At 38.2% G+C, this 27415-nt stretch overlaps 1 protein-coding gene across 7 annotated transcripts in view; it reads left to right on the forward strand.

Annotated features, from left to right (window-relative positions):
- The window catches only part of inpp4b (inositol polyphosphate-4-phosphatase type II B), a 136280-nt gene that overhangs the window by 86503 nt on the left and 22362 nt on the right, over positions 1 to 27415 (forward strand). For all 7 annotated transcript variants that reach the window (XM_067498315.1, XM_067498316.1, XM_067498317.1 and 4 more), the window contains 5 exons: positions 5666 to 5770; positions 9489 to 9597; positions 18113 to 18296; positions 23883 to 24218; positions 25121 to 25259. In XM_067498315.1, coding sequence (XP_067354416.1) covers positions 5666 to 5770; positions 9489 to 9597; positions 18113 to 18296; positions 23883 to 24218; positions 25121 to 25259 — 873 coding nt within the window. The remainder of the gene's footprint in view (positions 1 to 5665; positions 5771 to 9488; positions 9598 to 18112; positions 18297 to 23882; positions 24219 to 25120; positions 25260 to 27415) is intronic.

The following is a 27415-nucleotide window of genomic DNA, read 5'->3' on the forward strand; positions in this document are numbered from 1 at the left end:
TGATTGTGTTTTTCTTCTTTAATTTCCTTTTTACTTTTTTTTTTCCTTAATAATCTCATCTTGTGCATGTCTTTGTTTGCTGTGGACAGAGCAACATTTTAGCTGTTGATGACTTTTAGTCTCATCACTCTAATGAGATATTTGTGTCTCTTGCTTTTTGCTTCACTCAGCTGATAAGGGATAATGGTTAAGCCTCTGCACTGCCTGCCAAGGCTCTGAGGGAGGAGGTTGAGGGTGAAGCGATGTGGCATTGGTCATTATGGTTACTGACAAGTCCTTTGTGTGGCCCAGATGCTGTAATGCACAGAGGAGCCCTTGCCTGACTCACAACTCTAATCGAGTTGTGTATTAACTTAACAGGATGACAGACATGACTAAATTAGCTGGTGGGCAGACTGCTGCAGATTAATTATTGATAACTAATGTGGTCTTGAAAAAGGAGGAGATTAGAAACAAAAATAGTGTGGAGGAGGTTGAATGTGAAGACCAGTGGGTGAGCTGAGACAGGGAAATTAAAACAATTACCAAAGCTAAATATGTGGTGACAAATATTGGGAATGAGGGGCATTTGTCAGAAGGGATCATTAAAATGAAGTCAGTGGGCCTTGCTAGTCAATTACTTATATGTACACACCAGTGAAGAACTTTTTAAGGTTGTATCACTATGTCCTTACTTTTTGATGATATGCTCACACAGCAGAGTTAGTATTTTTTTACCTTTTAAATGAAGTTGTAATTCTTTGGGTTTACTCCTAGCTCTTAGAATTTCTGTCCTCTAATAGGATTATTGGTGCATTTATATTAATCGGAGCCCGATTCGAATGCACATATAATTTAAGGCCAATCTTGAGTCAGAAGGATTTCTGTTTTAACAAAGAATCACTGGTCTATGGGCATTTAATGGGTCGTATGGAATTGCTAATATTTCTTGTATTTAAACTTTGGAAGCAAGAAACCAACAGTTTAAGGGACTGCAGACAGCGGAATAACAAGAGGAAAATAAGAAGCAGTCTTCTGGGAGCTTGAGCCAGTCCCCGATGTTCAGGTTCAGCGCCCTCGCTGATTCTATTTTATCCATATTTAATGATGAGCTGACCTCAGTGAACACTTCAGATGCTCTAATAACTGTACTCCTTTCATAAATTAATCATGGCTACATCCATTGTTTACCAGCCAACGAATTAAAGGCACAGATGTAATCCCTTCAGTGTAGTGTTTGTTGGACCTGCAGCACTTTGGTGCACAGAAGTGTCACTCACTCTTAGACTCCACTTATAGAATGACTACAGCTTAAAGCCCAGAGCTGTGTATTGTAGATTAAGGCAGTGTCGTGTATCTGTGTGACTGGCAGTAAAGCTAGTTACTGTACAGATAGCACGACAGGTTGACATGATATCTTACTTTCTCAGAGTAATATCTGTTTTAGAACAGTACTATCAGGTCTGCCTCCAGGTAACATCCAACTACGTAGTGCACACAAATTTTCTTTTTAGGTTACTACTATTACTATTACAAATATATAATAAATAGATATAGAGAAGACTTTAAAATAATGACCAAAGGCGTAAAAGGCATACAAATAGGAACTGGAACAATTTAAGAAGTTGCACTGTTAGACATGACTGACCTTCCTAATTTATATTCTCTCAAACTGACTCCACTGCTCACACAGCATGAATCCACATCTCCTCTCTACAAAATATCTAACTATAGATTGATTTTTTTTAAAAAGCCTGCTATTCTCCCAGCAATACAAAACAAATAGTGAAAAAACTTACCATGCTTAAACACACCTACTGTACATTGATCTGACAGACTTCACCTACAAGACTCAGTTTTTGCTGTGCTGGTTGTTGCCGCTTGTGATCTGTGTGTTTTTCCTAGCTTGTCCTCAGGTACCTCCGCAAACATTTCTAACGGCATAAGATAACAGTTGCTCGTCTTCTGAAGGAATCATATGAGTACAGAAAAATACATAGAAGCAAAGAAATGACAGAAAAGATGAAAAAAGATATACTGACCAGATGTTGGACAGTCCTGCTGGCATCCAGCCCTTCCAACTCATAGCCAGCCCACCTGGGCAAACAGATGGGAATCTGATATGGCTAATTCATCTAACCTACAACTGTCACTTCCTCGATTAGCCTGGTCCCTAGAGTTCCACAGCTGACAGTGAAAACCCACAGAAGAAGGATGACAGCTTAGCCACTGACGTAAATATTAGCTTTTGGAAACAGCTCTTCCTAGCACAGAAATGTGTTGAGGTACACTGAGGACAGCAGCTTAAAATGGGCTGGGTGAAGACATTTACACAATCTGTATATAGGTCAAGAGTTTTTATTAGTCTTACTAGCAGATGGCAGCGCTGCTGTGTCAACAACTATTAGGTGGAATTTTTAATATTTTACAGACCTTTAAAGTGATCCTAAAGTGATTTTTTTTTTTTTTTTAATGTACCCAGTGCTTTGGTTTGGGACCAGATAGCTTCAAAACTGTCGACATTCCCATCTGCACATTCTTGCATATATGCATGTCTGTCCGTCCAGACAGTAATCAGAGCATCATGGAATACATAGAATTATGTGATGCATACATAACTTGAACGCCCCACTAATGGAAAATAAATAATTTCTACAAAAATTCCCGACAGTCTTGATCAGTCTGCTTTAGAGCAGTAGTAGTAGTAATAATAGTAGTAGTGAAAAATATACTAATGTTTTGAGCCTGGCAATAATGCCTGCTTAACATCACCATGTTCACATGCTGAACTGAATGTGCCAAAGTCTCACAGAGTCACTAACATACAGTATCTTTTGAGGACAGATCACATACCTTTATTTATACTATTAAACCTCTGACATTTGTTTTGGTCTTGGCAGTAAAATTGTCGTCATCTAGTAGACATCGGATAAGCTAGAAGCAGAGAGGAATTCATAGGACTTTATTGAACGTCTCAATGTTTCTTTGGCACCATAATAAACTTTGGCACTAAGTGTATGTAGTGTTGTAGACTGTACACTTCCACATGTGGTGCTTAGGATTTGGCCTTCACTATATTTTGCTCTTTACATTTTACTGATTTTCTATTCAGTGTTAAGAAATGAACGCTGTTTACATATGCACTTTGATGAGTTGCAGTAAATTTGTTGCCACTTACTACCACATGATTGATTTTCACTACAAAATAATAAGCCACATTGCTGTCAGCTTCAGCTGAGTCATAAGTGTTTCCATTTCTGGGCTAACACATTTCAACTTGAGTGGGTCAGCAGTTTTCAGAATTATATACTCCAGTGGAGGTGCAGTAGATGGGTTTTCGTGTTTGGCCAACCTGCTAAATGGTGTTAAATATTTTTGGCAGCAAACAGACTTTCTAATCTACATTCTGTGTGTACACAGATCTTCTCTAGAAGTACGGCTTTGATTGGAGTATATGGCTTTGTTTCTATGCGAGTCATTAATAAACTGAAGGTAGAGAGTGTGCACAACTCACTTTTGTTGTTCTTAAAACAAAGCAGAGTTACAGTACACGCCAGACAGGGCTGCTTCATTACAAAGAACACACTTGGTCCTCCTCACCATGCTTCACCACCACTCGGGAATTATTTATTAGCCATGAAAAATATTGCCAGTAATAATATTTAGATGATTAGGGGGTGGTACTATAACATTGTAAAGAAATCATTGATAAATAATGGCAGATGGATCTAAGTTTTTCCGAAAGGATAATGAGCATTAAATACTTGGTTTTGTAATACATATTTACTTGATTTTTTTTTTGTTTGATTATAAACATTTTCTGCATAAAAGCTTTTTTCTTTTGTTGTTCTAAATACCTGGTGTAGGCTTGGTCTTTCCAGGGGAAGAACAGCTTTCGCTGTATTAACACATTAGGGTTACTGATTTTAACATATAAAAAGAAGTTTAGCTGTAAAAAAGAAAACTGGGTGGATATTGCAATAAGAAATGATAAGCAACATCTCTGTGTGCAGATGACAGAAGGCAATAGCCAAAAAAACTGACAATTCAAGGAAAGAAATGATCTCTGTGATTACAGCACCGCCAGCTGCATAGTATATCACAGAACAGCTTTTCAAAAACAAAGAAAATCTTGTGGATTGTGATTAAAGAAAAAAGGGAAAAAGAAAAACTGAACTGTAAGAATAGTGGAGAAATGTTATGCAGTGCATTAATAGTTAGTCAAGCATGACAGATGTTTTGCAAGGGAGCCTTATAAAAACAACAGATGCTGCTCCATTTGCACACTTATTTCCATACCCACACAGTCCCGTGACAGTGATTTACAACAGTTCGCTTATTAAATTACAAGTACAATTAATGAATTACATCAACGTGGCTAACACATTGTACCATGACCAGTGCAGTGACACGCTGGCTAGAAAGAATGTATCCTACACAAAAACAGTTTTTACTGGCTTTAGAAATCAAGCTCAATATCTTACATAGGAAATTCAAAGCCTTGCATCTTTAAACAGGGTTTAATTAGAAGGTTTGATATCAAACTAGATTTTGAGACTTTGTAATGTGATTTATTTCATTTTCCTTTTGGTCTTCTGCACCTGCTCTGAACACCTTCATTTTAAGTGAATTACATCTACTGTCAAACATAACAACACTTCTAAAATTGCCGCAGTTGCTTGATTGTTCTTAAAAGCCTAAGCCTTATTTCAAAGATTTAGATTTTAACAGCAAGGATGGAGTGTAATTGTGATTTTTTTTTTTTTTTTGTTTGGTTTTTTTAGCTCAACTATAAGCCACAAACATGTCATTTGGCAGGAAATTTTAATTGGATATTTTAACCAAAGTACCTCCGAAGGCCATAAAATCCAGTGCTTAAAGGATTGTGCTGCACATTAGTGGATGATCAGCTACTTTTAAGATGCTTGTTGAACTCCAATGAACACATTCTTTATCTGGAATACAGCACCTACATTTGTGTTATATGATGTTGTTAGGGCACTTAGATAGCTTTTATTTTGAAACTAATTTTCATCATAACCCAAAATCTAACAAAAAATTCTTTGTAGTTCTGCATGTCAAACATTGTTCGAGCATGCTTTATTTGGAAAAATGGAGCCTATACTTAAACAGCCGCTCACTGCAGACAAATGAAAACAGGTAGTTACTGTAGTTAAAAGTTGGCAATTAAAACTGTGGCAATTAAAAATAGGGAAAACCTTAAATCCTTTTTATATGTTGAATTAAATGTGAACTGAAGTTTCTTCAACAACCTTTAATTTACATGTAAATGGATTTTAATTTGGTGCTGTGTATTCCCGTTCTCACTCAATTGTTCACTAAATATATTTCAAGGCGTGTAGATGCATTTATGTTTGTTTGAAAACATTTGAACATGGATCCAATTCATTATCTAATGTTTGCTAATCTGTTTCTTTGTCTTTGTGCTCTCTACTACCAAAGCACATAAACAAGATAATAAAGAGAGGAGCCACATATTTCAGTCATGTTTAGAGATCATAATATAGCAAAAGCAGATGGTAAGGGTTTTGTATAGCACCAAGGACTCGTACTCTAAGGAGTTTTTCCTTTCAAATCTCCACCAGAACAATTCTAATTTGTTACATGACATATCCTTTTGTTTCTGTTTTTATTTATGCATTTTTTGTTGTTTTTTTTTTTAAAGGTCAGTCATTCAAGCCAAGTTGCTGCAAAGCCCAGAAATCTCTGGAGTTCATCCCAATAAACTTGCACACCCAGAGGATGAGGGTGACGTGCCCCAGAAAAACAGGTACGTCTCATACAAGTGTTAGACTTATTATTACACCTATTGACTTCATGCTTTTTTCCAGACCTACTCAAAAATAGCCTGGGTTAACAGAGGAGAGCTGTTTGATTTGAGTTGGTTGTTCTCTTGTAATGTGAAATAGAGCCTCCCAAGCATATGACGTACATTTCTGTATCCTGAAACTGCTGTGATTGTCACCTGCTTATGTCTTTCAATGCCGAAGTTCTCCGTGTGTCAGTGATACTCGGTAAACTCACACAGGCTGTTTCTAGGTCATTGCCCAGACTTGAAGGTGAGGTTTAACTTAGCCTGAGAAAGATGTCTAAAACACTAATTAAGCCCTTTGCGTTTTTCCAGAGAGAAGGACTAGGCTGTCTCCTCCATCGCCGCTCTCTAACTGGCAGAGCCTGTTAATGCCCTGAAACTGTCTCAGTGTATTAAGGCAATTAATTGCTGCCTCACTATCTGTGAGTGGGCTCCATTTCGACTATGTACTCACATGACTGATGGAAAGTTATAGACAGACAAACCTTGACATAAACTTTAGACAGTACAGACTGGGATGACAGATCAAAGACGTAAAATCATGTTATCACACAATACAGCTGCTGTCAAGGGAGAAAAAGGGGGAGAAATCAAGCTAAAACAAGCCTTGGAGGAATTTGTCAATTGATTGATAGACACACTGATAATAACCCTCTGTGGGTGCAGTTCACACCTTGTCTCCATTTCAGGCAGTTGTGCTTTAGCTGATGTGTCTTTGTGAGTGCACTGAACTATACTACATAGTGGTGTTGCTGACTGAATGACACACTCTGCTCCTATCGGTATCATGAATGTACAAAAATAATTCTGTGTAATATTGAGACTCCAAGGAGTCCCTAAAAATAGCTGAGTCACAAAACTTAGAGTTTGTGTCATAGAAATCAAGTTAAGCCTTCACCATGAAATCAGTCAACCTTAGTCTACTAATTGTTATATTGAATAGACATTTATGCATTATTGTAGTTACACTCATTATGCATGTCAATTAAATGTCTGTACAGTGTGCAGGTATTAATTCCTGTCATCTTTAATACAAAGCATGTGCAACCATTTTTCTTTATATTGATCAACTATAGTGAGCAGTTTTGTTCACAGCCACATTTATATAAACATACGGTGTTTTTTTTTTTTCTTTCTCAGGTATTTTGCAGATGAATTGGACCAATAATGTTTAGGGTCACACTGGCACATCTTTATGAAACAGTGCAACGTGAACAAAAGCTCTAACTATTCCCCGAGTTCCCCTGTGAAGATGCTATAAACAACCAGTAGGAATATTTCATGCATGAAAAAGAATTCAGTCTGTCACCATCCTCGCACTGCTGAATTCTCACGATTGTGTTCTCTTTAAAATGACGCAGGACTTGAGCTGGCTCCCCTATGTTTTGCTAAAAATGCATTGTATTAAAACATTTACAATATAACCTCAATATTGTATAGCTTAGGTATACCTACAGCAACTAAAACTAATTCAGACTAACATAAAAAAGCTGCAGTAATTCTTTTCCTTCCTCTTGTTTGTGTGGAAACTGTAATAAGAGGTACTAATTTAACTTTGTGATCATTTTGAAGGCTTTGGTTTCTAAGTCTTTTGGCATGTACATTATTGAAAGGTATTTCTTCCTTTTTGTCCAGCTCATTTATATCGGTGAGTCCTTGCTTAATAACATCAACACCTCAACAGTGTGTGTAATGCAGGAAAGCTTGTCATCACCACAATCTACAGCATCCTAAATCATTGACATAAATCAACACCCCTATTAAACAGTTTCTACAAATCGGAACTTTATAAACTTCATGAAGGGAAGATTTGTTGCAGGGCCATTCTATTAGTCTGCATTAGTTTTAGAAACAGCTAAACAACATGTATTTTCAATAGCAAAATCATTATTTTGAAATTTGCCAAACATCACTGTTTGTCTGATGTGACTCATTAGGCAAAAATTAAAGCCTTTGCAAACAGTAAACAGTTGTAACAAAAAGCCCATTAAGTCTGAATATCAGGCTACCTTCTAATTTTAATTTACTGTAATACTGTTGCCTACTGTTAGTACGGAGTTATTATAATTTTGCCCATTTTGTATAATTCAAGAAAAAAAACATGAAATAAATGATTGCAATCAGTCAGGCACAGCAAACACTGAAACCTGCTCTTTAATGGAGCTGAGTCTCAGATTTCAGCTGTACTCAATTGCTGTATTGTTCCATTTGATTTTCCCAAGTGATGCATTTCTAGAGTTTGGTTATGCAATCCACTCACTCAGCAACACTAAACCGTTCATTTTCATTTCTCTATTGATAATCCAGCAAGAAAAGGAAATTTGGTGGGAAAAAAAAACACTTGGAGCTCAGAACGATCTTCATTTGTTTTGCTGGGAATGGCTGTCTTCTTTCTCTAAAATGACAACTGCAAAATATTTGCGATTCTATAAAGCTCATCTTGGCAAAGCTTAAAAGAAGGCATTGCTCGGCTCTCATTTGGGTCAAGTAATAGGATGTTTCATCATTGTTAATGTGTTATGGGTTAAGTATAAATTATAACCACTCATCCTGACTGCCACAATCAATTTTCTCTTTTATAAAGCAACTGTCCTTTCAGTCCTTAAACAGCTTCTCCTTTTGTTGATTTATTGAAAATGCAATGGTATAAGAGGAAAAGCAGGCAAATCAAGCACATTGCTTTTCATATTCTAAAACCCACCCCAGTATTTCAATGTACTTCTGCTGTGGGAGAACCAATTAAGAGAACTTGGACATGTGAGAACTCCTGAGGCCAGACGTGTGGTAGACAAGGACCCTCGTTGGTAAACACAAGAATAATTAATGGAAGAAGCAGTGGCTAGTTGCAAACCATGATCATCAAACTAGTATTGGTCTATTGTGGTGTCATTAGGGGACAAGAGGGTGTTGGTCACATCATTCACGTCTCTGCGGCAACACTTGGAGCTGAGTTGTATCATGAATTTCTATTTCTACTGTTTTTCAAGCAGTGTTTTCCTGTGGTGGGAGCTGTGCACTGTTGCTATCCCGGTGGTATTCATTAACTGTCCTGGCACTAAACTATACCAAAATATTCACCATCATAATCCCCCATCCAACTCTCTCCCCCCTCCCTTTTTTTGGGATTTAATTGTCAGTTTCGTCCATTGCTCATTCAGAATGAGGCCTGCTGTAAGCACCTCTGTGACCACCTGTCCGTCTGTGAAGTGCTTATTTACTTTTGTAGGCAGTGTGCAAATTAGAAAGAAGCATTTTGACATTGACTGTCCTTCTGTTTCAACATGGCACTAGTGCTACAAGAAAAATATGCCCAGAGTCATGCCTCTTTTGTTAGCATATAAAAAACGTATCTGTTGATGCATTAATAATATTTGTGTATGCTTATTATGTATTTTATGGAGGGTGACGATTTGCTGCAAAATCACCTCTTGACTTTCACAGCTTGCATTGTTTATTATTAAATACTGAATCAATGCTTGTGTCAGAAATCACCTACTGTTGATACTATGCTTCCAGACATTTTTGTTGAATGACGCTTATTTTAATTTGAAAGACTCACTTTAATGGGGGTCATTTATTTTTTGGGTCTCATCCCCCAGTGTTTGTAAAGTACTGTAATATACAGTAAATCTCAGAATTTCTTTAATCCTATCCATGCTGTTCTCTGTCTTTACAGATGCATTTTATGACATCGTCACTGTTGGTGCCCCAGCAGCCCACTTCCAGGGCTTTAAGTGCGGTGGTCTGCAGCGTCTCCTTAACAGATACGAAGCAGAGAAAAAGAGGTAGGAAAATAACACCTTGCAGAGGGTTACAGCAAGAGGCATGTTGTTTATAAGGAGCATGGGTGATTTAATACAGGACACATGCTGAGGTGGAAACAGGCTTGTATTGACAAAAGAATTTAACTTGGTAGTGACAGACAAATTTGCCCCTGCCCTATGGACTTGATTTTCCAAGCCCCATACAGTTACTTACAGCTGCACAGTGCAGAATTTAGACTGGAACTCTACTGCCTCTGACAGCTCAACTTGACTGGAGGCAACGGGCATGATGGAGAAGGCGTGTTGAGTCAGGTTCTCTGTACTTTTCTTTTTTTCTGACAAGCTTTTTTTTCTTGCCTGTAGAAGTTGTGCGTTAACTTCTCAAGGAAGAACCACACATTTAGCAGCAACCTCCAAACTACCAGCTCGACCTCACTCTTTAACTGCACTTACATTCAAAATCGAATGGTCAAACTGAGGTTTCAGGAATGTTCCCTCACTCACAAAATTGTTGTTACTACAAAAAGTATAACACGTGCACCTGGTTAAAAATGTATAATATATTAACCAGATGATTCTACTATAAGCACTGCAGCAATCAATCATGTATCTTAAATATTTTACATGGACTCCTAGCATTCTGAAATACAGTAAGTGCTGGCTGTGTAGGCCAGTGCTGATAGCTAGAGATATGTTGTGAGGTGTTCTCACTGACACACAGGGATCTTTTCATTTCGTGTTAGATTGAGTTCAGCCTGTGGTTGTGAAACAGCTCCCTGCTTGATTTCCTGATGGGAAGAATGTGCCCCTTGTGCTTCCTTTGCAGAAAAACACTCCTAGCTACAAACTGGCAAGGTTGAATGAATTTACAAGACCATATTTCATTAAACCCACACATATACAATAATACACATACTGTATATGCATGTGTAGACTGTGGATCCAGATGACTTCTTGAGACTTGCCATCTTTTCCCTTTGGATGCGGCATAAAAGTATATGTTGCTGAAGTGCACTATGTGGTCACTTGAGTGATGCCAAAAGAAATGAAGGGTGATTTTTCCCAAAGCTCCCCATAGAGTGCAAAGTCATTACAGACCATGGCAGATCCAATTAGTTACAGAGCTTGCAGCTCAAGAAAGAAGGGAAGAGTGGCAAGATGTATTGGGGTAAGGTGTGGATATAAAATGGATAAGTTGATGGGGCAACAGTTGGGGGGCCTATGCTGATAATAAGCATAAAGAAACGTTAAATTGCAAAAGTGAATTTGCTGAAGATGGTCAGTTTTATCTGCTAGCAGGAACTACGATAAGGTTAGCATATTTTTGAAAACCACTGAAGTGAAATCTTTTTCTTTGAATGAGAGATTAGACTTCAGGAAAAACTCTCCAGGGAGAGTGAGCTTTTTGTTTCATATTTGACTTAGCTAATGACTCACTGTAGCTTAAATTTTCCAATTTTCCGCCTGGCTAACTGACCACGGCCTGCGCAGAGCCTTATTCGTGTTTGACCTGAAGTGCATTCGTTTGTCAGTCATCATCAGGAATTGGAATAAACCCAACTTCTCAGTGAGTTTGCAGTAGCCATTGTGATGAAGGCATGTTTACTTTAAATGGTCTACATTCCTTATTTTATGGTTACATTTTCTTTTCTTTTCATTACATAACCACCTTTCCAAATATTTTGCCTAAAAAGGCTTGATGGTGTTTATATGTTGTGTGTGAAGGTACTGTATTCCAGTTAAGTCACTTAATTGCACAGTGAGTAAGGTTTTTTCAGCAGAGCAAAGAGTTATGTGTGCACACAGACACTCGCTCATTGTACTTTTCCAAGTATGTCTCCTCGCCTTTCAGAAGCATTCTTTTGTAATCACATTTGATTAAAAAGGGAACAATCGGCGAGATGTGAGACTTGGCTATTCAATGTGATATTAATTCATCAAAGACAAGATGGGAAAGGAAAAAAAGGAAAACCTGAGCACAGAGGTGTTACCAGGAGGGCAATAAAAGAGCTATTCATCTTTGTTCGCTGGACGCTAGAAGAGAGGTAGGGGGGTTCTTTCCAAATCCATTAAAATCCTGCATTGGCCAAACTTGGCAATGACCAGAGTATGCAATGTAGTTTGTCTCTCAGGATAGGTAAGGGAGGAGTTTAATCAATAGCTGCATTTAGTATTCCTTCAGAAACCCTGCACATGTACACACAGGGCAAGAGCATTTATCTTTCATTAATGCGCCAGTCCCACTTAAACGGATGTTTTAAAAGTCACTGGATTTTTATCCGTTTCTAATTGAACCCTATAGACGTGGCTGCGGATTTGCTGAGGTGGCCTAATCTTTCATTACCAGGCTCTTTTGAATTATTCAGCTAATCTACATAAAGATGCAGCACACTTTTTTTAAGAGACATTCTATGCAACCTGAATGTTCTGTTTTTGTAATAGTTTTTTCCTAACTTAACTGACATGTGTATGAGTAGTTAGAGATATCGTATATGTTGTTGACAGTGTACAGTTTTCCGGCAAAATGGCATACAGGTGGGTTTTTTTTTTTCTAAAAACAGCTGTACTTAATTAAGAACAGCCCGTGGAGTGTAGCTCTTCTCCACATTTGTGCATGAATTTTGTCCACTATGTTGTAACAGAGAGGAAGGCAGTACTGGCATTTTGCAAGGCCTCATGGTCAAGCAGAACTACCGAATGACACATTTCCAGGACACAGAAAGTGGTTGGGACTACACTGTGCAAACTTAATATAGTCTCTTGGCCTGGATGTTCAGAGTTATTGCGACTACCAGCATGTTGTCCAACAAAATAACTTCCTCATAGTATTGCCATGTGTGTCTGAGGGATGCGACATGGGCAACAGATGGGACTCCATGCTGATAGACAGCAGCTTGTTCCTTCTTTGCCTCCTCTGGAGTGAGCCTCCTCCAGGTTTTGTGAGTGATTTAGAGGAACGCTGGCAGTAGCCTTGAGACTTTCACGGTCTCAGATTAGGGAATCTATCTTGTGTCTGAATCACTAAGGAAAGTGTTGGCTCTAACACTGAGAAATGATGTGAGATCAGTACTCAGTAGATGATTCAAGCACAGATGGGGATTGACAGTTAAAAGAATCTGGTTTGAGATCAGGTCTTTCAGCATGTCTGTATAGCAGATTGTATATTTTTACTTTGGCCATGTGGCAGTGGCCTTGTATAAGAATAGTGAGGCTGTCTAAATGAGGAAGGAGGCTTTGGCAGTCACCTGGAGTGCTGCAGGGCTCTCTGCTGACGTAGCTGCATTTTACTCCTGCTAGCTGTCAGCAGCAGACCACAAGCTCTTCATTAATTTCCTGTCTAGTATTAATTAACCGTGTGCTCAAGATGCTGGCTTAATTAGGCCACAGGGCCCAACGGTTTCTCCCTCTTATCACTGTTATAATAAATTCCTATTAATCATTTAGGAAAACCAGAGAAGAAGTTCATCTAGGACACACTGCTAGATTTAGTAATATGTTAGAGGCTGGTAATTTGTTAGTCTACTCCTAGACTCAAGTGTTACTGATATGCATTAGTATGTCTGACCACATAGATAGATAGATCAATTTGTTAGAAATGTATTGCTTCTTGCGTCTACAGGAAACCTAAATTATAAGATGAAGGGCAATGATTTCATGATCAAAGTGAAGGTGCAAACTATACGCATCTACACCATGCGTACTGTGCATAGGAAGTGGCAGCCCACCTTCCATATTTTCATAGCTGGAAGCATGTGATGGACCCAGGGCCCACATGGAAATAAGAAGGGATTGAGAAGAATTCATTATCATTCATTATCAGTGAACGTTTTGGAGTCTGGCTGCAATTCTTTCTAAAAGCATTAATCTTCCTTTAATAACGTAGTGACATCATTTAACAGAGCCCAGAGAAGCTTCACCTAATAGGAAACTGAAGTTTGGAACATCATAAGTGCAACTATAGTCAAACCCAAATATGCCTCCGAGGCTAAATTAATTGAATTCTTGTTTCTAAACCTATGGAAAAACCAGCAGTCTCAATTGTTTTGTGTGGCAATGTTGTTGGTAAACCGGGCAGTTGACTTCAATTAGCTTACATTCACCAGGAATGTCAGTGTAAAACAAGGAAGAAAACAATGCTTCATGTATAAACTGAAAATGAAGGAATACTGTATTTGTGAACATGAGCCACAAATACAGAAATTCTGGAGTTTTTATTAAGTGTATTTTATTTTACCAGTCACACCACTCTTAAATTTAATCAGCACAGTTATATGACCAGTCATGATTCCCCTCTGCAGTTCCACATCATGCTGTTCATCACAGCCATAAATCAACGTTTACTGCATGTGTCTTGTGGACTGCACAGTCTCCGCTGTGCACTGCACTGCACAAAATAGAACGCTGTGTACATGGAGCTGTCTGGCACATTGTTTCACACAAATTAAAGACCTTATGTGAAAAACAAACCTGACACATTCAGATGGCTTAATAGGGAGTTAAAAAGTTAAAAATGAGGGAAATCAAATATAATCAAGCAGTTGTGAATGTGATATGCTGATAAGTACTGAATATTAAATCATTGTGCATCCTGGAATTAGTTTCATAATTTAAGTAACTTCTGTATTTTACCTGTGCAATTAGACTGACTGAAAAAGGGATGAGCAGAACATCAATGTAAGGAGTTTGTGTGGTTTTAGCACCTGCCAGTTTAGCTGACAAAAAAGTCCAAGAGCACAAGTGCACCATGTACAGTACTCTGTTGGATTCGAGCCATAAGGTGGCTGTGTATGGATGTTGGTCATTATTAACAGAGACGATGAATCTTAGTGTATAGTTCATGTAATGCGTTTAATGTAGTGTGTGCTAATAAGTATCCTTCATTTACTGTAGCTCCAATTTGAGATCAAGCAACAATTAAAATACAATTTGTGGGAACATTACAAAACCCATGAAGCTTCAAGTCAAGAGATACATGTAAGGTGCCATTGCTCTTTGATTTACACCTTGGCACAGTAAAACTGAAATTGTGCAGCACTTGTAAATGGTTAAACACTTAAAAAAGCAACCTTAATGTCTGATGAGAAAGGCGTTCATATGTAACTGCAGGGAGCCAATAACTGTTTACTTAATGCTCAATAGTGAACCGTATGAAGGGTAAATAATGAGTCTCTTAGCTCTGTTGACATGCACATAAATATTAATGATTGACATGCAAGCTAAAAATTTATGTGGTTATGTAGCTGTGTAAATGCCTCACATTCACGTTATGAATATCAGTAATCCATTATACACTGTATACAATGAATACAACCCTTATTGCCACCAGTGCTATTATGGAGAACCCCTATGACAGCATCTTTAAACCATAAATACATTTTTCTGGGAGCTTCTTTGAATGAAGTAAGGATTTGAACAGAAGGACTTTCATGAGTTCTGGTGTTCCATGAGTCAGCTTAAGGCCAAGTCCCACCACCCAACTTTAGACCTAGACAGGTGGGGGTACATTATTTATGACAAATTGTGCAGTCCAATGATGAGACAAACTTGGGCCTCAGAGTTTACCCCAGGGTTCAGTCAGGGCCTCTTTGTCACATCCTCAACAAAAGATTAAAATTTTAAGCTCTGCAAAAGCAGTAGTTTTCCAGTTCTGTTGTGTTGGAATATAGTGCATGTTTTGTGTCCACCTCTTTTTGTATTGGCTTTGTGTTTTTTGCTCCCAAATTACTTTAGGGATAAAAAAAAATATATCCTAGGCTTCCACATTTGCAACATCTCCTTTGGCCTTTTATCAGGTTTGCATTCACAAATGTATGCTGTTGTACCCCTGCATGGTTTGGACAACCCATTTAGACTGACAGCAGTGCTGAAAAGGCAATTAAAGTTCCTTGCCTCAGCCAGCCTAAGACGGGATCAATTCTGTCCTCTAGCATCAGGTGGCAGCCCCCTACATTCATTATTGCCGGCATAGGCTCCCTAATGGGATTGGATTTGTACTGATGAGTCAACAGGGCTATTACTGAATCTCAGTCACTGAAGCAATTGTCCTCCTGCAACAACTTTCTCTTCTGCCTCTTTCCTGTAGTATCTCTGTTGTTGCACCAGTGTAGGATTCTTTCTTTTTAGTAAAACATAGACAGACAAATGTAAGCTCGCAAGGGATGAAACGGGGTTTGCAGCCTTTGTTTTGTTGCAGTAGATTATTCCGTTTTGGACTTGGCTGCAATCATGCTGTAATATTTGAAGGTATGTTAATGGAAGTGGGGATAACAGCAGTGGTGGTGTTCTATGCAGTTAAGTGTTTCCCACTGTTTGTTCTGTTTGTCTCCCTCTCACTCAGTTATTCCTTTGATTAACCTTGAGCGTCTGGGTGGTAGTCCTCCAGGGGGCTCATTAGCTGTAATGACAAGGCCAAGATTTTAGAGTTGGACAGTCAAAGATGTTGTTAGTGGCTAGTACCTGATTATTGAGCATGGCCCAAGTTTGAGCCAGTGAATTTATGGTTTTTGAAAGTTTTGGTCAGTTCTGAAGCAACATTGATAAACTAATACTAGAAACCATTAATATAAAATATGAGCAATATTAGGTAATTATTGATAATTAGATCCCCACAAAACAAAATGTGGATTTCTTACCTTCTTGCTTTTTGATTCCTTTATGGGAGTTACATTAGGGTCTCTATGTAAACTCAGCACTTTAAAAGAATTTCAGTCTTATTTCAATGAAATATACATTGTTTTATATGTAATGTATCTGGTTTTTACTAAAATCTCAAAATATATGATATTGTACTGGTTTAAATACCAAAATATCATCTGGTCACTAAATGGCCATTTTGGAGTCTCCAAATGACCATCTTTGTTGTTGCCTGGACATCATTGTATATAAACGGTTCATTTTAGTGCTTTTTATTCACTAAGTTATGTCTTGTGTTTGTCCATGCTTATGGTTGTAACTTCATCATGTTAGATTTGTCTTGCCAAGTATGCACCTCTGTAAATGTAGTTCAGTATCATTTAAACTGAGGGTCTTTCTAGTTCGGGAACAGTAACCATGTTGTTTTGGTTTTGCCACTTTTGGCCTGTGCACTAACGAGGGGCTGCTTTTTAAGAGGTTTCAGATTTTCACACTTATAGATACATCAGGTAGAGCTGTTCCACACAGGGCAACATCCAAAAAGGCACTTTCTTTCCTCTGCTGCACAATATTAGGAGTGCTGCAGAGAATACTTATAATATACTTATAATAGCATCCCTTTGTATTTGCCCCTCCCTTCTTTTTTTCTCACTCTCTTTCCCTCTTATGTCAATTATGCCTTGGGAGCTGGCTCTGGGGTCTGGCCTACATAGAGGCTTGCAGAGCTGACTCTAAACTAGCTGGGAGGGTTGCAAATGACTGCCTCAATCCACGCTACATCTGATGGCAGGAAGTCAGTGGAAACTCATTCAAAGTCACTGGAACTTTACCGGAGGAGAATGTTTGATTGGAGTGATTTGCCCTGAATCGAGGAACTGACAAAAGGTGTTTTTGTCTGAGATTAAATAGCTCCCTAGAAATGAAGGATGAATTAATTATTCATAAAGCACAAAGGGGTTGACATCGGGCTGCAGGTCCAATGTAACAGTACAGTCTGAGTACCTAGAAAGCATCGCTGCTGTACTTTTTCAAGGCAGCAAAAGCAGAAAAACAAATTAAAATGCAACACAATATGGTTATTGTTAATGAAATTCCATTATTCAGATTTTTGTCAGTGATTGATATCAACACAGTGAATCCATTTGACATCAACATCTATGATAATGATCTGTTGAGGAAAGAGTTGATTTTCTATGGTTTGCTCCCCTGTAAGTGTCCTTTTTTTGGGGTGGGGGGGTGGTGGGGGGGTTAAATGCAGAACCACATGTTTGTTTTATGTAGTCAGGGATTGAATGTGATTTAAATCAGTGCTTTAGATTTAGTTGTCATTGCTAAGTGGAAGGAAACTTCAGCAGAGATACATAGGCACTACAAATAACATTATGTTTGTACAATTGTAGCAAAACATTAACATTTATTTAAAAATGAAAAACCTGTTGTGTATATTTTAAATGGCCTTTAGATTGACCGGGTTCCTCAGTTCATGTTGCAGTGTAGCTTGTTTGATATCAAATACAGTTTCTTTCTACTTTGCTAGTTTTTGCTCATACTAGTGACAAGTGGACACCAGGAAAACCAACAGCACTGATCTGAACAAACACAGAATAAGTCTGCCAGTTTTCTCTCAGGCCACCAATTCTATCTTTGACTACCTTTGTGATGTGTGATGTGATGGCTATGTGATGATTATTAGGTGGATCTCCTGGCATCAGTCCAGCTACAGTCACATTGCAATAAAATGTTGCCCACTTGTTTTCAGTATAACATACAAAAAGACGTATTTTTTTAAATTCTTTAAATGGATATAAAGTAAAGGACAATATCCGACCCGTAACAATGCAACTGTAGCAAAATCTGTCTAATCAGAATTATTGTATTGTTTGTTTTTTTCCTTCTACCACAGCTTCAGCACTGCCTACCAGTGTATCTACTACTCCCCAGAGCACACAGCCAAAGCTCAGGAGGTACTCAGCACCATGAGCCTCCTCCAGCCCCTCATCACAGGCTTAGCAGACCAGCTCCTTCAGGCTGCTCAGGAGCGCTCATCAACTGGACTACGGGATGCACTCAAGAGCCTTTCTGACAAGGTGAGGCAGCCCTCCACCCTGCCATCTCAGTTATCACTTTATTACTCTTTACCTCGAGTTACTGCAATATAAAAAGCACCTACTTTTTTTCCGGAAATATCAACAAACATTGAGGGATAATACCTTCGCCTGAAAAGCATTTTAGTTTAATCTTTAACTGTGGTGATAAGTTCATTTAAACCCACACTCAGAGGTTTAGCCTCTAAGCCTATAACCAATTGTTTCCCTGGTGGAGTTGAAATCTGAGGACTTTCCAGCTGCATTTATTGGCTTAAACTGATGGCAAAACTAAATGTTTACCTTCCCAGAGGACCAACGCTTTGAGACTGAAAATATCCTCTTGCTAGTTTTTGTAAAATATATTACACAATATCTTAAATTAAGTTTAAATCTGGCAGTTAGCTTAACACAAACACACACACAAATACAGTATGTATACACTGAGCAGATATCCTTAGGAAAAATCCATAACTCATCATAAAAACACCAAAGTAACAAAAGTGAATAGCAGCACGGAGGTTTATAGAGTTGAGGCGTTTTTATCAGTATAATTAATGAATTACATCTGGTGCTGTCAGATTGCAATCTGTTGTGGGAGAGATTGTTTTTGCCACAGTGGAATAGAGCCCAATCAGCCTGCTTAATTGGTACATTCGCTCTGTCACCACTTCGTCTCATCCTTGATTAGGCACGCACATATTGGCCAAGAAAACCCCTGGCCTGGTCAGCACAAGCAAGACTGCTTTCTGATTAAAATCTCACGCTGTGTGTTATGAGCGTGGCTGAGGGCGGTGGGAGAGTGAAACTGTGTGTCTGTTCGTGTTTAAACGCTGATGTTCAAATGACATCTTTCTTCAAGCCCAAAGCCTTTATATCAGTATTTTCATCTGCATTTCTGGTCATTTGAAAAAAAAAAACATTTTTTACAAATATACACAATTTCCATACATACACAAACTGGTGTTCATTTGTTTTAACATGTACAGAACTGTGAAAATAAGTTAAAAGAAAAAAACCTCAGTTTTATTTGTAAAGCACAATATTCACAAATTAAATTCCAAAGGCCTAAAAGAATTTGCGCCATGCACAATGTTTTTTGACCTTTTGGTGTTTAGTCAAACTATGTCTGCATACACACACATCTCGCTTTGCTGTAGTATAAATACAAGCAGGTATGCAGTAACAAGGAACAGATCTTAACTTTGTCGCCCATCCAGATATTTGTCTCAGGAAGTTACTTGCTCATGTCAGCTACTTTTCAAACACAATCATACCTCATCTCCTGATTATAACACTGAGCCAGTTTGGCAGTTAAAGGCAACTCACTACAGCCGGGGTCTGCATTTCCACACCAGCAGGCTGCAGTCAGTCTAGATCAGCAGCCACACCTCCAGCAGCACCACACTGGCACTCCTCGGAGATCCGTCCTCAGCCCACTCCTGTTGTTGCTGACATGTTACTGTACAGGATCATTCAATACATCCTGCATCATTAAGTTTACTGACGACAGAACAGCAATGCCTCCTCAGCAACAGTGATGAAACGGCTTACAGAGCAGAGATGGATCCGCTATAAGTGTGGTGTATGATATCTGAGAGTATGTAGAATGAGAACTTAAAAGGCAAAAACTTTATCCAGCTATATATCATTCACATATACTGTATGAGTGGCATCAGTTTTCCCATCTAACCCTCAGTGAGGAACCAAGAAAGCACACTTCCCAAAATGTTGATTTATTCCTAAAATAATTTGCACAGTATAAACAACTTTGCATCTTTACGCCCTTGATTCAGTTAAAGAAAACTCCCTAAAATGCATAAATGAGATAGATAGAAAACACTGCAAAAAAAAACACTCATTGCCCACATTAAGAGTCAGAGAAACATTTGATAATCCGTCTCACAGACATATAAATAAAGGTGGTGGCATTTGTGAGTACATCTCTGTGGTGAGCATGAGGTTTCTTCAATAAAACCAGTGAGTCGCACGTTCAGAGAATCTGGGAAAGATGAGACGCCTCCAGAGAAAATCAGGGTAATGTAAAAACCTTTTTAGTTGTTGTTTTAACGGTAGTACTTGCTGTCTGTATTTCCTTCTTGGTTTAGACCACCTGAGTCCAAGCCTAATTGAATATTTCACTCCAGAGTACTTCTGGGCATATTCTGATTAGTGCTGGACAAAGCAGATGTGCTGTTGCTTCTCTGTATAAATGATAATTATTCTGTTGATGATAAAAAAATTTATTTCATTAATGATCACAGTGAAAATGCAATGGCAACACATCTTCTGTCCCTTCGGCTGTGTCCTAGGACAAGTTATGTCTTTGCCATGACCGTATCCTTGTTTAAGCTATTAGTTTGGTTGTCTTATGCATGATTATGTTAAATTATATGGTGTGTAGAGGTCATATACGCAATAGAAGTGTTGTCACAGCCAAGTGCTTTTGGAATTTGACCAGCTCTCTCCATTCTGCCTCTGTTCACCTCTCAACTGGAGTTGCACTGAGCGAAAAAGCTCTATTTTTAATTCAGCTGAAATCCACTCATCCTTCAGGGTAAAACCATTCAAAATCATTCGAGTGAATGGATTCCTACAGTTTGCTTCTTTTTGAGATCAAACAGAACTTATTTTTTTGCAGTCCACAGGGGAATTGTCTGACTTGCACTACTGCTCAGTCAAGATCACATCATCAGATATATTGAGGAAAGACTAGCAACAGAATTTCTCCCAAAGGATTTAGAGCAGTTCAGATCTGTAAAACAGGTAGGTGTGGAAAAGCTGCACTCAGGAGTAGTTTTTGCGCGTGGAGGAGCAGGTTTAGCCTCGGTAAGAAAATGAAGTTGCAAGGCTTTTCTCCTTCCCCCTGAGTAGTGCACTTTTGATATTTCAATTGGAACACAATATCTGTATGAATCCTGCAGAACAGTGTATCATATCGTTTTTTTCTGCACCTCCCTGCGGTTTGTAATCTTGGAGGATACAAACCTGTTACTGACTGAATATCTAGGAATGGAATGGAATGACAACGTACTTGATCAATATGCCTGCTTCTATTGTAAACAGTTAACTTTTGTCAAAAACAAAAATGCACGTGTGGTGTTTTTGTGAAAATAAGTGCGTTATTGTACAATCACTGGTGAATTCAAATGATATATGCATATTAACATTGAGGTCAGATAAGCAGAGTTCAATTTCAATATGGATTTACATTTTGAATTCCCAATTCATGTCAAGTGTTTTGGTTACTGAGTCAAGTATGGCTCGGTTTTTTTAGACATGGTATTTACTCCTTTGTACATGACTGTGTACATTGCAGAGAGGTTTTCCAACAGAAATGCCTGTTCTCAGGCAAGTACACATCTCTTATCCATATACGGTATTTTAGCTCTCACATCACACACAGTGGAGTTTCTTTGTATCCATGCTCGCCATTACATGGATATTAGGTTTATGTGATGTTTTAAGTAGGGTCATTGTTTGCTTTTCCTGCTCAAACATTGTTCAATTGGTCCATTTAGGGTGGGTATTAGTCTTGATTTAGAAACAGAACAGTTAAATCAAGTTCAGATGGACTAATAATTTAGTTTTTTGTATTAAATAAAACATACTGTTGCTGAATCATAAAATGAACAGAGTAGATACACTATTTAAGCAGATTAGTAGTACAAACTTTAATTAGATGTGCAAAAAGTGGTCAAAGTAATGTGGCTTCCACAACAAGAGAAGTGTTGGAATGTATTTTTATTTTAAAAATGTGTTGTACCTTCTTATAGGTACAATAATATATATAGTAATGAGTAGAAATTATAGTATTTCCATCTGATTTGATGTATATGTGATACCATCAATAAGCTTTAAAAAAGTGAACTTCAACCTAAATATGACAAAACGTCTCATTTGAATCTTCAGACCATGTGGATGTTCCCATTTGGCTTGAAGAAAATAAAATAAATGATCAAATATGATGATGGCAAATGTATAAAGTGGGAGGATGTTCTGTACTATAGCAGAAATTCACCCATAGAGGAACAAATGCTAAATATTAAATCTTCTTCCTTAGGGAACTTTTCAAAGCTTGACTTCATCTGTGCATTGCAGACCTTTTGATAATCCTTTTGATAGTGATGGGGTCACAACCCACCAAAGGGCTAAAAGATACATTTGAGATATTATGGATGGATGGATATTCATTTATGATTATATAAATTATTTGTATTATGTAATAGTTTTTATGCTGCTGCATACTGCCTCCCTCAAATATTCCAAAAGACTGAACTTTACTGCAGCCTTCTATACACCTACAAAAATTCAAAAAACTTTCTTCCCCACCGTATCTGGCACTTAAGTCTCAAGAAATATTTTTTTCTCATGGCACTTTTCTTTTAATGTTTTCTTTTGAAACTTTTTTTGCTTGACTTTTATCTCGATTGTAAGTTGCTTTGAATAAAAAATCTGCTTAATCCACTAAATGTAATTGGCTGTTTAATGGGTAATGTAGGTAATGGGTAATATAACCTTTTTTAAACTGTTTACATGCTGCTTTTTGCACCTTTTGCACACTTGACTGTACTGTACTGTAAAATCAAAATACACAAAGTACACAATTTGCACTACGTGGCACTCGATGCTCTTTACATAGCTTGTGTTGTTTTGTAGCACCATGGTTCTTGGGGAACATTATCTCGTTTCCACTTTGTAAAGTGCCACTTGACTAATTTTGCAAAATGACAGCTTAAAATCCCTTTTGGAAAGGTGCTGATAATTTATTTACACGTGAATCCTTTAGAAAAGGGGTCACAAGTTCACATTGCTTCATTTGAAGAGGTCGTGAGACCAAACTAAACTCACAGTATCAATACATACGGTACGCACACAAGCATGTCCAGTACCAGAACAGGACAGTTACCTACTTGTTTGTGGACTAAATTAACTTTGCTACTTCTGGACGCCATCAACACTTGTATATCTACATTCGAGAAATAGGACCAGGAAAGGGCTATTTACTGTATACTGTATAACAAATAGCTGTATGTATATAAAGACCTTGCAGGCTTCTTTTCGCAGAGGGCTTGGATTTTGTGTTTTGTAGGACTGCCTGTGGTAATGGAATTGCTTATTGTAGTGCTAACTCAATTACTCCTGGGAGCTCCTATTACTTTTGCACAGCGGCGGCAGAGAGTGTGAGGGTCGTTCCGACCAGGATCATCATCAACTTACTGTAGCTGGTGAATTTCAGATCAAAGGAAGTGTGCTTCTCTGAGAAGCAGGCTGAAGGAGGAGTTATTGATTTATTTGTTATTGTTTTTGTTTCTCACTGACGGTACTGCAGTAATGGAGAGCAGCTACTTTGTGGTGAAGGAGAGTGAAATTTCCTTTTTTTTTTTTTCTTCTTTTCACTTCCACCGTTAACACCCACTTCTACCTGTATTTTCTTTCACCCACTCAACCCGACAAGGTGACGATTCCTCTCTGTCTCTCTCACTTACTGTGTCTCTCTTGCTTTTTTAGCACTTACATTTTTCATTTGTTGTGCTATCTTACAATCCAACAACAAACTAAGCACCTCTCTTTCCTTTTCTGCTACAGACAGAACAATTTGTTCATACACTTAAGGATGAATTGGTCAAGAGTGCACTACTGGCTCTCCATGCAGCGAGGCCTGGGTATGTTTCTAAGAACCAGAAGCAAACAACGGCACAGGGAGGCCAACATCAAGGCCACATCCACCAAGGCGGTGACCAGAATCAGACCCCAGTCCAGGCACTTCCAGGCCACAGTCCCGCCACGTTGATCACTGAGAGCACGGCGGTGTGTAATAATGTGGAAGGATCACAAACCCCAACTAGAGGAGAGAGTGGGCCTTTGCCTCTGAAGCATCAAGATTCCATTCCCCACCATAAAGAGTACGATGAGGAGGAATGGGTGAGTCTGACTACTTTTCCAAGTCATTAAGTAATTTTTCAGTGCTGAGGCTTTTATGGGTTTAGTTTATGTAAGTACAATATGAAAAATGTGTCATTTTTACTGTTGGTACTCAGACACGGGGAAATAAGCTATTACTGTGTTACAGATAAACCATTTTTATAGCATAATTATTTCATTTATTCACAAAATTAGATTGGATACCAAACATTACTCTTTTATTTTAATGAGTTTTTCTGAAAAGGGGTTTAAACATTTCATCATGACAAACTGCAGAAAATTTTTATGTGGAATTATTTCATCAAAGTGTGTATAAATGTTTGTTTGTGTGTGAGGACAGCATCTGCCATACTGACAGCAGGAGTTTATCATGATTTCTACTCACCAGTGTCTCATTATCTTAGCAAAATATTATTCACCGTTATAACAGGTTGAAGCTATTATAAAATAAAATGCACACATAACAGCACATAATTGCAGATAGAAAAATGGTATTAGCTAAATCTGGAACGATCCATCTCTTTTATTTGCATGAAATGAATCTGATTGTTTTTGATGGTCCTTTATGAAAACATATGGTAGTAGTAGCCAAAATATTAATATTAATAATAACTGAAGATGCACAAATACATACTCCTGAATTGTCAAGTTTTTACACAGAGAATTGAACACATTCATTTGTCAGTGCACAGCTGGAATTGTAGAAGGAGAAGAGAGAAAGCTATAAACAGTGCAAATGGTTTGAGAGTAATCTCTAAATATCCAGATGCAATTGTTTGTTTGTTTGTTTGTTTGTTTGTTTTTTTAATAGTTTTAGCTGCTTCAGTTTTTTTCTGTTTCACATTTTCATTGAAATCGTAGAGACAGAGAGTGAGTGTGGAGTGTATGTTTGTGTCTTTTAGGACAGGGTATGGGCCAACGTGGCCAAATCTCTCAACTGTGTAATTGCAATGGTGGATAAACTTCACGAGGATGACAACAGCAAACAGGACCCAGTACCTGAGCAGCAGCTAGCGGATGTCATCACCTCACACAACCCTGGTAAATAACTGTTTTCGCAAAGCATGAAGGTTGATATTTTATATGTAGTTGTTTCCGCCTTAAATGGATTTCGAACATTGGCAGGCATATGACCATAACTGCACAGTCAAATTTTGTGTTGGATGGTCAATATTGAAATTTGTAATCTCTCCACTTATTGGGGCAAAAAACTATGCGGACTTACCTCTCTTGATTCTCCAAACACATGAATGTAAATTACTGTACTTGCCAACCCACTGAATCTGTCCTGGGTGTCACCTTCTCTGTCCTCTGTCTCCACTGTCAGCTCAGATCAGCTCCAGCACCCGGTGGCTCTTAACTTTAGGATATTTTGTATTTGTGTAAATACTAAACTGGTACATCGGTGCCTTAAATTGTCATTGTTGCTTACATTTAAATTCATGAGGCTTTAATATTATTATTATAAACATTGTTATCTGGTTCAGTGTTCTCTAAGCAATAGAATCAGAACCCCAAACTACCTAAAGCTTAACATAAATCAAATACCTAATTTATACATACCTTTTGGGCAAACACCTATTCTAGATAAACCTTTTCACACCTGCAGCGAATTATCCAAAAACCTTTCTTGAGCTTAAGTCCAAAATATGCAATTCTATAATAAACATCCTAAACTTAATTAAATGCTTTGATTTCTGCAGACAAGCTGCTGTGTGTCAAAAGGATTAGATTTGGACTCGTAAATGATTTAGACATTAAATGTTTCAGTTGCCTAGAAAAACTAGAAACATTTGAAGCACAATAGTTTACTGTATGACTGAGTAATAATTGTTGAAATTAGTTATTGTGATACATCATTGTTGTTGTTATCTCTGTATGTAAATGATCTAATGCAGAAAAGCCTGTGAATAATGGGAAATATCGTGAGATTATCATTTCCTGACTTTTGAGTTCCTATTCCCTCCTGTTCGGATTATATTTATAAATAATGAAAATCATTTTTACTGTGAAGGACATAACACTGAACAGTCAGTGTTTTCAGTGTGTCTCTAGCCTCAGTTGAAGAGTAACACTAGACTTTTGCCCAACTTAGAGGCTCCCTGTTGTTTTAGCATTAGCGAAATAGAAACTGTTGCCAAAAAATTGGATGAAAGCAATATTTGATATGCAGAGCCATTCACTGTTGATTGCAAGCTGCCCAGTCTTCCCTTACGTCAAATGAAATCCTGCCTCAAGCTTGTGTCCAGAAAAGTGCCTTGCCTTTTACAGCTGCCAACTGGCACACAGAGCAGTGGCATTAGTCTGACCAGGAGACACGGAGTAGCTCTGGATTTTTGTGTGTGTTTCACAGGCAAGTGCACTTTCAGGCTTCTGCGCCTGTGTGCTGGTGCATTTGGTTCATTTTGTGCCTGTCCAAGTGAACTGTCAGGTAACAGCAAGGCCATCCTCCCAATGCTCAGTCAGAAAGATAAACTCGACCCTCCGAGCACCTTTATTAAGTTGCCGAACAGAGTCAGAGCAAGTGGTCATCAGCTTGTCTAAATACAAACATGGACAGAATAATGTGAGATGCTTTATCTGCTAACGGAGATTGGTGAGGCCCGGGTTTCTAATGACAAGGTGTTTAGGTGGTTCGGGTGTTTAGACAGGAGAGCTGATGAAAAGATGACAGCTGGCGAGCTGTTTTCACCTCTGAGCACAGGCAGTATTTGCAGAATGAGATAAGGCAGAATTTCGTTGACAAGGCAAGGGCAAGCATGATGTGCTATACATTCTTAGGTCTATCTGTGTGTGTGTTTGTGTGTGTGTATGACAACGCTGACTGCACTTTCCCTTTTCAATATGTTGAAGCTGAACCGTTTGCATTGAAGGATATCCAAATTGGACATATCTTTACCAACACTGGCCCCTGTTGGTTAGCAGGAGAATCAGTAGAAGGTTTTTCTGAATAGACAAAAGTTATGTGGGTCTTCATGAAATTACTGTGCCCCAACTCCCACATAAAGCATCAAAGCAGGTTTTGAGTAAATAGAGTTTCAAAAATAAGTGAATAAATTATGTGAACCCTTTGAATTTACCCAGTTACTTACACATAAAATGAAATCTGTTGCGCATTAGAGTCACAATTGTACCAGTATGTGCTTACAACAACAAATTATATTCTTCCATGTCTGTATTGGGCACACGCCAATAAA

Source organism: Channa argus, chromosome 3 (genome assembly GCF_033026475.1).
Source record: "Channa argus isolate prfri chromosome 3, Channa argus male v1.0, whole genome shotgun sequence".
Classification (NCBI taxonomy): Eukaryota; Metazoa; Chordata; class Actinopteri; order Anabantiformes; family Channidae; genus Channa; species Channa argus.